Source organism: Brachypodium distachyon, chromosome 3, assembly GCF_000005505.3.
Source record: "Brachypodium distachyon strain Bd21 chromosome 3, Brachypodium_distachyon_v3.0, whole genome shotgun sequence".
Lineage (NCBI taxonomy): Eukaryota > Viridiplantae > Streptophyta > Magnoliopsida > Poales > Poaceae > Brachypodium > Brachypodium distachyon.
In genome coordinates, this window is record NC_016133.3 from 3134283 (window position 1) to 3145018 (window position 10736).

The following is a 10736-nucleotide window of genomic DNA, read 5'->3' on the forward strand; positions in this document are numbered from 1 at the left end:
TGATGGAATCTTTAGAGGAGCGTTGACAATCTTCGTAGAGTTTAAATGTTGTGGTTCGATACAGAACAAAAGAAAGAAGTATCTTTTCCTCTCAAGGCGAGAGTAAGTAATGGGCATGGGCTGATTCTGTGTCTATTCTACATTTTACTTTCAGTAGTAATTAAATAATTTATGATTTTCTTACATCTCTCAAGGGAAGATGTTGAGGGAAACCATAAGGATACTACACATTATGTTGTGAAGATAATATTGTTTTCCTGCTCTAACACAGGACACTAGAGCATGCGTTACGTAAGAATATTTGATGAGGTATGGGCGGCCTTGATGTGTAATTTTGCATTGCTTCCAATAATTCTGCTGGAGAAGAAGTGACTTTTGTTGTATTTACTGAAAATTATTGTGTTACTTGATTCGGTACTAGAGCATGCATGCTTAGTGATATTTACAATTTGTGAGAAGAGGGTTTCATGGCCAAGTTCCTTTCGTTAATCGTTCATGTGCATTGTATTAATTAGTGTTCTTTTGTTAATCTTCCTTTGTAGTTTTCAGCTGTACATGTGTAATCTCCTTCCTTCCTGATCAAAGGCTGCTCAGGTACAAAATAACTGTCTTATTTTTGTTTCCTTTGATTGCTGTCATCCACTCCTATTATTTTTCATTTCATAGTTCTTGCTTGCTATGTATAATGACTCTACTTATTGATTCATTAAGCATATTGTGTTCTAGGATTATTGATGTTGCACAAGGAGAGGTAGGCTTTAGTGTGGTTAAGAGAGGACGAAGCATGTCATTTCTAGGATTATTGATATTGCACAAGGAGATCTATCTTCTGCTGAGACCATGGTGGAGAATGAGATGTACATTGTGGTTAAAAGAGGGCGAAGCATGGAGGAGCACATCATTGCCCCTGTAGTATAAAGAGTTGTCGTTGTTCTCCATGATACCAATTTCTTGGTTAATCCTTCATGTCCTCGTATTATTTGGTTTCCTCCCATACTGCCACAATTAGTGATTACAGGACTTGGAATATGTATATGTACATAAGCAACAGTGTATTGTTTGTTATCTGATGACCGTGACTGCGTGTTATTTCATGTTTGCCTTTGCCACTCTTCTTGTTAAGTTATAAAATATTTATCTCCCGTTGCAACGCACGGGCACTCGACCAGTATAATTTAATCCTGACAAAGTCACCGATCTAAAACATCACATATTGTATGGGATTTCCTTTTTAAAAAGAATGGCGGATCAATAGAAGATCATGAGAGCCTATGGTGCTAGCTTTGGCACATGAGCCCATCCATTCCGGTCGTGGCGTCGTCAGTCGTCACGGCCCAACCCCAGAGATAACAACCGGGGCCAAGTGTCAGCTCTAATCCGCGCCCTAAGCAAGGATCATGTACGGAAAAGGAAATATCTCCTTCCTTTTTAAAAAAGAGCCCCTTAAAAAATGGCAGCAAATCAAAAAGCCTTGTACAAAAGGGCGTGAAAAGGAAGCAGAACCGAATTAGCAGAGATATGATTATTTTTCCTCCGTAAAAGGAAACGAGCCATGCGAAAGGGCTGGCGACGCGAAACAAAAACGGGCAGGGCATCAAAGCGGACGAGAGCCCGTTCCCAAAGGGTGTGTGAACCGAGCCCCGGCCGGCGACGCAGCGTAAACGGCGCGGACGCGAATCGAGCCGGAGGAGACCGACCGGCGCACCAAACAAAGCAGAGCAGCAGTAGAAATTGTGGAATCAATCGATATAGACGACGGGACGGAGCGAGATTTGGGAGAGAAGGGAGAAACGCAACGCGCACCCTACCCCCGCACCGCACCGGCGAGACGCTTCCACACGTCTCTTCTTCTTCTTCTTCTTCTTCTTCTCCCCTCTCTCTCCTTCGTTGTCCTCTGACTAGTGACCTCAGCAGCACGCAGAGCCCATCCGCCCCGCCCCCGCATCGAATCCTGCTCGATGCGGCGCGGGTAGGGAGGGAGGGAGGGGATGGTGATGAAGCGGGAGCGGCGGTGCGTGGGGCACGGGGAGGACCGCATCTCGGAGCTCCCCGACGCGCTGCGGCTGCAGATTCTGAGCCTGCTGCCGCTTAAGTCGGCAATCCGCACCGGCGCGCTCTCCTCCAAGTGGCGGGACCTGTGGGAGCAGCGCTGGCCCGTGCCCTCCTCGCTCCGCCTCCGCTTCCCCCCCTCGGCGGCGGCGGACCAGCTCGCGGCCTTCGACCGGCGCGGGAGGCGGCGGGCGGATGTGTTCTCGATGGTATTCCAAACGGGCCAGCTCGCGCAGCCCGACCTCAGGCGCTTCCTCGACTACGCGGCCGCGTGCTGCGTCGAGGACCTGCAGCTCCGGCTCGACGGCACCGGCGGCCGGGGCTCGCGCGGGGGCCAGCGCCGGGCCGGCGCGCTCGCGGTGCACTTCCCCGTCGGGAGCCCGCTCCTCGCGCGGCTGTCGGTGCGGGGTCTCCACCTCACGGCCTCCGCCAACGCCATGGTGGCCACGCTCGAGGTGATCCATCTCCACTCGGTGTCCCTCACCGACGCCGCGCTCAGGCGGGTCGTCGCCGCCTGCCCCTGCCTCCGCGAGCTCGAGCTCCGCTGCTGCCGCCACCTCCGCCGTATCGACTTCACCACCGTCGGGGTCCCCAACCTCAGGAGCCTCACCATCGTGGACTGCTCCCGTGCCACCGAGCTGCGGGTGCCAGCGGCGCCCCGCCTCCGGTCGTTCAGGTTTAGCGGCCCCTTCCTCGGCAGCAACCTGTTCTCTGGCACCACGGATTGCTTTCAGCATCTGTATCTCTGCTCTGGCGGGCCAGAAACCGGTTTGCAGCACACTAACTTGCCATCGGCGATTCCTCACCTGGCAAACCTTACCGCCCTCACTCTGTGCAGCATGGCCCTCCAGGTTCGTCTCGGCATCCATGCCCTTTCTGTCCAGCGTGTTACCCTCAAGTTCCGTTGCCTATGTGCTTATACTTGTTCTACCTGTAGAATTTGTCTGCCTCAGTAGCCAGCGTTGGCAAGGAGAGCAGCCTGCCCAAATTGAGGGAGCTCCAATTGCTCATGTTTGGGATGGCCAACTCCAACCTTGCAGACATTTTCAGCTTCCTCAAGACCTGTCGCTGTCCTCAGTTGGAAAGGCTCTTTGTGCAGGTTGTTATCTTTGTGCGAAATATTTGGTTGTAGTTCATTCATTATATGTATGCTTGTATGTCCCAATTCTCATGTGGCACCCAATATGACAGCTGCCTACAAACACCCATGATGCATTCACGACGAATTTCTTGGAGGTGGCAGAGGAAGAACCACCTGAAGGTGGATTGGAAAACCTTAGGTTGGTCAAGATGACAAACTTCAAGGCACATAAGAATGAGAGACGCCTGGTGGATTTTCTGCTGAGGAAGGCAAGCTGCCTTAACAAATTATTCCTGGTTGCTCCTAAGGAGGATCACCCACGAGGGCTCCAAAAGGTTCAGTCAGATGTGCTGTCTCATTTTCTAGAAACAGAAACCCCGCTTCTTGAAAGAGCTTCAGCAAACACCCAGATAGTTTTCAATGAGCATGATAGTCCTCGGGTCCAACCATTGCATTCAGAGGTCTTCATCGGTTTCTAGCTTGAAGTTAGCAACAATGTTGTAGTTCAATTACCTGTTCTGAATTGTTACATTTATAGCTGTTAGGCAACAGACATGAAAAACAAATCTGCAAGACATACAGAGTTTGGTATAAAATTTTCGCAAATTTGTATTTCAAATATTCTTGCAAGATTTTTGAAATGTGAGGTACTGAGATCTGCTTCATTTTCCTCTTCTACTACCACCCTGTTCCTCCGAACACAACCTGACGCTTTGCCTGGTTACTATAGCTTTGGAGTTTGTTTATGTTTAAGTTGTTGCTGGGAAATCATGTATATGAAACAAATCTTAGCAACATGACCGACCATTACAAGCCAGAAAACTGATCTATAATCCTGTATGGTGGATTGATTTCATTGTACCTTTCAATTGGTAATGGTAAGTTAGTGCTGGTCTCAAATCCTGTATGGTGGATTGATTTCATTGTACCTTTCAATTGGTAATGTGATATCAGGTATGTTAGTGCTGTCCGCTTGAGGCGAGCTCCCATGGTTAGTCTTAAAATAGCTATTGGCTTATTTTGTCTAGGTTTCTCGACTTCTATATATGTACAGTTTGTACAAAGCAATCTGATGAGGCCAATTTCTGTATAATCTATTGCCTTACCATGACAAATTACCTTATGGCAGATAAAGTTGTATAAACTACAGAGACTATGGACCTTATATCTGTTTTTTCATTAGTTATATATGTGAAACTGTGTTTGGAGCTTAGATAGTACGAGTAGCATGGAAATGTACTTAATCATAGTCACCCTTTCAGACTCTAGCCATGATATATGTGCAACCCTGAAGAGATGCTGCCATCTGTGGTTCTGGAAGAATTCCGCTCTTCTATAATGTGTCTTCCTTCAAGTATGTGTTGCTTTTCTGTAAAGCTGTCTTGTTTACCCTAGCATAACGCAATAGTTTCTTAAAGAGTCACTTCAGAAAATGCTTGAACTCTTTTAGAAACTACTACCATCTTCGTGGTCATATTCTGTTTATCGATGCTAGTAATAGGTGAACCGATTTGAGTATAGCAGCTTGGCAGAAGTAGTGTTAAAGAAAAGTATTCCAAGGCAGCGCAACTTTGTAAACACCCTTCTCTATCAATATATTCAGTATACTGAAGTATATCAAGAAAATGCAACTTCATAAACACCCTAGCTCTCACTATATTCAGTATACTGATTATTCAGTTGAACTGGTTCAAAGAGCAGCAGATCTTCCCTTCATGCTAATACATACATGCTTGCTTTCTGATTTTGAGTATGCATGCTCTTCTTGGGCTTGGACGTCGTCGAAATTTTGTACCAACATTTATGTATTTCTATTTCTATTTATGTGGAGAGGGAGTTGACTCTACATCTCGCTTTTCCACCAATATATTTAGTTGTATGATCCACATGTATCTTTCTGTTTATTGTGATACAACTATAACATACTCCCTCCTTTTCTCAATTTATGGTGTATTAGGTTTCATTAAGACATTGCTTTTTTTGAAGATAAACTGTTGGAGAGGCCCCTGGCAGTAAAATATATTGATAAAACAAAATATGTTACTCCCTCCGATCCATACTAATTGTCTCAAATTTGTGCAAATATGGATGTATCTATGCCTAAAAAGCGTCTAGATACATGTAATATTTCGACAATTAATATGGATCGGAGGGAGTAATACAAAGCTTTGAACAAGAATTACTTTGTTAACATGTGGTTTTTATGACATGAAATTTATATCACTAGATTCGTCTAGAAAAGTACTTGCTGATAATTGTTGTTTCATATCATTTAGATCACACTAATGAAGTAATTCTTGGTCAAAAGCTTGTCTTAATGAAACCTAATATGCCATGTATTGAGAAGAGGGAGCACTAAACCAAATGTTTTTTTTTGTGTGTGTGTGGAAGAAGAGTTGCAGATGGTGGGAGCTAGCTTTATTCGATACTGGCAACAATTGCTTTTCAAGTGCACTGATGATACCTCTGCAACAAGCTGGAATGCTGAGAAGATATTGTTGGCACACTAATGTTGGTGTACTATCCTTACATGGCTGGGTTTATAACTGCTTGTTTTGTTTTAAAATGTTATGGTCTCGAAGTGACGCTGAGGGATGATGTGGATGTGGGCAATTTTTTTATCTAGCTTGGTGACGTCGTAGTGTGCCGATATCATGGTGATGATTTCCTGAAGTAATTGAATAGTGCAATCAAGAAGCTGATGTAGTTCATGGGGCTAATTGGGAGGCCTGGGTGGACATCTTTTTGAAAATTTGGAGGTGCTATTATATGAAGCGAAAACCATACCGTGTCTCAGTGCTATGGATTTGATTTGCGCCTTATTCTGCAAGCATGCCACGTGAAACTGTAGAGCCACATAGCATTGTGATTTGTGAAAGATATGGATAATGATGTGAAGGTATCCACTATCTTACAACCTTTTTTATGCACTTCCATGCCCAACAGCAATGATACTTATGCATTTATTTGGTTCTGCTATATTTAAAATCCCTTGGGATGAGATCAGATCTTCTGAATTCAAATTTTGGTATAAAGATTTCCTTGGGTTTCTTACTGATGTCCAGCTATCTGGAATAGCCACTTCGACCTATTTCTTGCGAAAGAAGGAATACATATAAGAAACAACAGAAATGGAACATGCTAGAGCTTGGAGGAGGAAAAACAAGATTGCTTTGAATCAATGCTGATTGCAGCATACACTTTGGTTTGCTGTCCAGCTAATATGTTGGCATTATGATCTGCATATCCTGTTGTGTCCATACTAAACCTTCAAACCGTGCTTAACTTAATTTTTGTCCGACGCTTAGTAAAATGGTGAACTAACAGATAACGAATTTGCAGCCTAGCCTAAAGCATCTGCATCTGTCTGATCGCTTCAATTGCCGTAAAGTTCTTGGAAGCGGGCAGGTAGTTAGCCTCTTGGCAATTACATCAGTCATGAGTTACATTCATTCTTCATGAATTCACACTGACAATTCATGTATGCAAAGCTAGACAATCTTTTGAATGATGCCTGCTAACTTGCATATGACTTGGTAAAGAATTCTGTTGCATGGATGGGTAAATTATTCCACCTGGCTAATAATGTCTTGCCACAGGAACTAAGGTTTACCTTCCTCAGTTAGAAAAACACCATAGATGAAAATTAACACTTCTCGCAGGGAACTTCATATATTCATTGTTCTTACTTGATGGATGGGCAAATTATTCCACCTGGCTAATGATGTCCAGCTAATATGTTGGCATTTACACGAGGAGTGAATATGTTCATGGTTTTTTAAGTGCTTGCCGAATGGATATCATATTTGCTGAAGGTAATCCAGGGCCTCACGCAAGCCTGGGGAGCAAAGAAGATCGTGATAAAGATGATAAAGATGTCTGAGCATGTAATACCTGTGAAAGAGCTCATCAGACATCAGCTGGTGAAATGTGTGTACCTGTGTGCCATACAAGGTATTTTTCTTTTAGGCTGCTGTTCTTGGGAGTCCCTCTGATTATGTATTTCATTGTAACAAGTGGTTTGGAGAAGTCTTGCCACAACAGCTCAGGTGCCTAATACTTCCAATCCTCCTTGCATAATACATCGTTCACTACTATTTATATGTTAAAATTGTGACCAACGAATTTATGTTTTGAATGTATGAGTGCTCTCTAACTGTTCTCTCTCATGTTTCTGTCCTTTCCAGTACATGCTATTCTTTTGTCTTCGGTTGCACTATTGTTCAGTGTATTATAACAGTCTGGGCTACGTGAGACCAGACTACTTTTCGTTGTATGCTTCAGGTCTTAGTCCGCGGGCTATGTGCTACAGGGGTGCTACGTAGACAAATTTATTGTAAGTGGTGATTTGGTGTAGCAATTGGTCCTTCCCCTCCTCAAAGTCGAGAGCACATTGTATGTCTTGGCAGGGTGCACAATCCCTTAAAAAATGGTAGGTCATAAAGTCATGTCTAAAGTTGTTACTAAAAAGAGACTAACCAATTCTTCTGGATGGAATCCTATTGATGTTCTCCTCATTCACTTGATGACCCACTTTTCTAAATTATTTTATTACAGTTGTCCCTTTCGCTTCTGGTAATTTTTTTCCTTGCTCTTCAAAGCCACCCAATACCAAAATAAAGTGGGTGGATGTACTTTACAAAGCTCATTCATGTTATTACGACATTACATATATGATCTTGCGAAGAACTCAGCTGATCGATGTAATCTTTGAAGTAGGTTCTGGCTTTCTGCTCATCCTTTGCTTTGCATTTTGGATTCTGTTGAGACACAAAGCAATCCTTGACTGATGGAAGGGTCCACAGTCTTGACACTCCGGAGGTGAGTGACTGTAATTAGCAATTAGGTGGTATGCAAAGAAATTATTCACTCAAGAATTGTAGTGGAACCTCATTGTACATAGCTTATGTATGTTCTGCTAAATTATAGCTTTGGTCCCTAAAGTTTCTGAGGAAACACTATTCCCTACGTCCACGTTGTAGGTTCTGTTTTCTAGGTACAAACATACTTCTACATTTGGTAGCTAGCTGATGTGTTCTTCTAAATTCATGTTCTGCGGTATATAATAGAATACTCAGCATTCCTTATTTAGTTGCTTCGGGATTACAAACTGTCTAGGTGTCTAGATAGCAGTTTCGTATTCACACAGGGACTCTGGGAGCTATGTTCCTTATTTGATTCCCTATTTAAAATTCCTTTTTTGTTCACTCAGTGCAAAGGTTCCTTGAGGCCGAAGGATGGTAAGAGAAAATATGTTGTCTTGAGCTCTGAATTTTCTTGTAGTAATACGAGATTATAAAATGAGATGTGCTTCAGTAAACCGTCTATCAACTCTGAAGGCTGGAGTAAGGAGGGTACATCATTACATCACATGGGGTGGGCGAGGTGGTGTGGCCCTGGGCTGATGGTACTACTAGACTACTAATTGTGGTACTACAGCCTCTACTTGCCTACTGGTCCATTCCTGTTCAGTGCTCACACCAACCAAATGGCCCTTTTCCATCACGTGTTTCATTGCTTACCTCCTATTTTATTTTCCCTTAAACGTCATCTGTTCTAACTAACTTCTTAATTAACGTGAAAAACATGCTGGATAGCTGATAGCCTGCTGCTCCCTCCGTCCAATATTAAGTGCCGAAATATTACATGTATCTAGACGTATTTTAGTATATAGATACGTCCATATTTAGACAAATTTGAGTCACTTAATATGGAACGGAGGGAGTACTATTATTCACCCTCCATTTTTGCAGTTCTTGCATGGTTCCCTTGGGGCTATGAAATACCTGTTAATTTAGATTTTTTGGTATTCGCTTGATTTGGCATTTATCTTCCTTGGATTATGTTCTATCAGGCTAGTAGTAATTCTACATGAGCTTATTATTTTAACTCTTCTATTAGAAGGTGCTGTGCATAGTTAGGTCCATCTTTAATGCTAAAACATAGATTGACCCCACATAGTCTTTCTTTTGATGCATTTATATATGATGCGAAACCCGACAGTAATTATGTATTTTCCAACTGAGTCTTCATTTGGCCTGTCATTGCATGTCATGTACCACACAGAAAAAACATAAACCAATTGTCTAGCTCAACTCCATGCCCACAACTCCAAGACTCCCCCAGGATGCACAAGTATTATTGTAGCTGTACAGTATTAGTTACACGAGTTTAGATTGTTGAAAGCATCAGCATAAATGGTTCATTCTGTCCTGCAGTTTCCAATCAAGTGGCAATCTATGATGAACCAGCTTCAGCAACTCTGCTCCAACATTAACGTGTAAGGTGCCAGAATAATCATCTGAATATCTGATGCTGCTTCAGTTCTTTCAGACAGCCATGACAACTGTCACTCATATTCAGACTATTACTTCTCAATTCTGTTATGGATCATATCACGGCTGAAAGCCTCGGTTGAAGGGTGATCGGTGATATGGATATAGTTTTGTCTATCATCGCCAGCTACTATCCCGGCAGTGCTCGTGAGGGCAGTGGTGGTTGGTCGCTCAACTTGCCCAGCTATTGGACAGCTGCGCAGATCCCAGCACTGTCTCAGCAAAAGAACGAGCAGCTCAGTCGCTGAAGGAGCTAATGAGTAATGAGCAACTCTGGTGATGTCTGATGTATGTCCAGAGGGTGCAGTTCCAGAGACGGTGAGGTTCTCTCGTCAAAAGGAAGAAGAGCAGGAAGGTTGGATCTGTCGAGATGCTATTCCATGGCTTACGATAACGCTGACTCACCACGAGCAGCAATCACCATGGGGGTCACCTATTGACCAGTTGATAAACACCAAACCTAACTTACTCATCCAAAAGCCAGGTCGCTCGGCGAGGTTGTTATGTCAGCTCATCAGCTCTAGTTTTCTCTTACAGTGGATGATCTCATCAGCTCCTGTTTCCTCAGCTGGCACCTCCGGCGGCAACAATCGTGATTAAGCTGTCCTGGGATGCACCCTCAAAGTCCTGATCCCTGATAAAACTGACAAGGATATCCAAGGAAGACAACAAGATGATCGGCACATGCTGTAGGTTTTATGGGTGCCCTGGGATTCGTAGCACAATTGCTCCGCAACTTCCTATTGACTCACTCTGATCTTCTTGTCGTCTTGTTTCCATTCAAGATGACGGTAATCTCTCAACCGGTTGTTGTGAGCCTGTTGATGGTGACATGTGATGGCAGACGGTGAAAGAAGATCATGACTCTCGAGCATCCCACCGTTTAAAAATCTGAAGACGTAGGAATAAGAAAAACAGAAAACGTAGAATTGAAGGTTTACGTCCTGTTGAATCTTACAGGAAACAAAAGGTAGCGGGCGCACGACGCGCGTTAGTCTTCTGGCGCGTACGAGCACAACGACTCGTTGAGTACAAGTGTGTATCATGCATGCGTATAGCTTGGTAAAAATCCATGTGTTTAAAATGTTTTAACTCATAAGCAGTATACTCGATTTACAATCCGTCTTCATCGTTAGCTTTGTCTCGAAAAGATCTTCAAAACTAGGTCTCATGTTGATATGTTTCGACAACTTTTTTTTTCACCTTAAAAATTACCTTGTTAGTAACAAATTGCCACATGAGATTTATGCATTAAAGTTGCCATCTCATAA

At 43.4% G+C, this 10736-nt stretch overlaps 1 protein-coding gene across 4 annotated transcripts; it reads left to right on the top strand.

The window, feature by feature from the left end:
* Nucleotides 1-1728: 1728 nt before the first annotated feature.
* LOC100840752 (putative FBD-associated F-box protein At5g56390) lies at nt 1729-10581 on the top strand. Of its 4 annotated transcripts, none has more exons than XR_002964643.1 (5): nt 1729-2900; nt 2987-3148; nt 3241-6029; nt 6793-8560; nt 9349-10581. XR_002964643.1 is itself a non-coding variant. In XM_003574849.4 (3 exons), exons 1-3 carry the CDS (start codon nt 1989-1991, stop codon nt 3607-3609), a joined length of 1443 nt encoding a protein of 480 aa, XP_003574897.2. In that variant the 5' UTR covers nt 1729-1988; the 3' UTR covers nt 3610-10581. The 4 variants fall into 4 exon arrangements, 1 of the variants encoding a protein (XP_003574897.2); XR_002964642.1 differs by having other exon boundaries at nt 3241-4484; nt 5525-8560; XR_002964641.1 differs by having other exon boundaries at nt 3241-8560.
* The last annotated feature ends 155 nt before the right edge of the window (nt 10582-10736 follow it).

Excerpts from the sequence above, each read along its gene's own strand:
- LOC100840752 (XM_003574849.4), top strand. The coding sequence starts at position 1,989 with ATGGTGATGAAGCGGGAGCGGCGGTGCGTGGGGCACGGGGAGGACCGC. Across the intron at positions 2,901-2,986 it reads TGTGCAGCATGGCCCTCCAG|AATTTGTCTGCCTCAGTAGC; the intron begins GTTCGTCTCGGC and ends TTCTACCTGTAG. Across the intron at positions 3,149-3,240 it reads TGGAAAGGCTCTTTGTGCAG|CTGCCTACAAACACCCATGA; the intron begins GTTGTTATCTTT and ends CCAATATGACAG.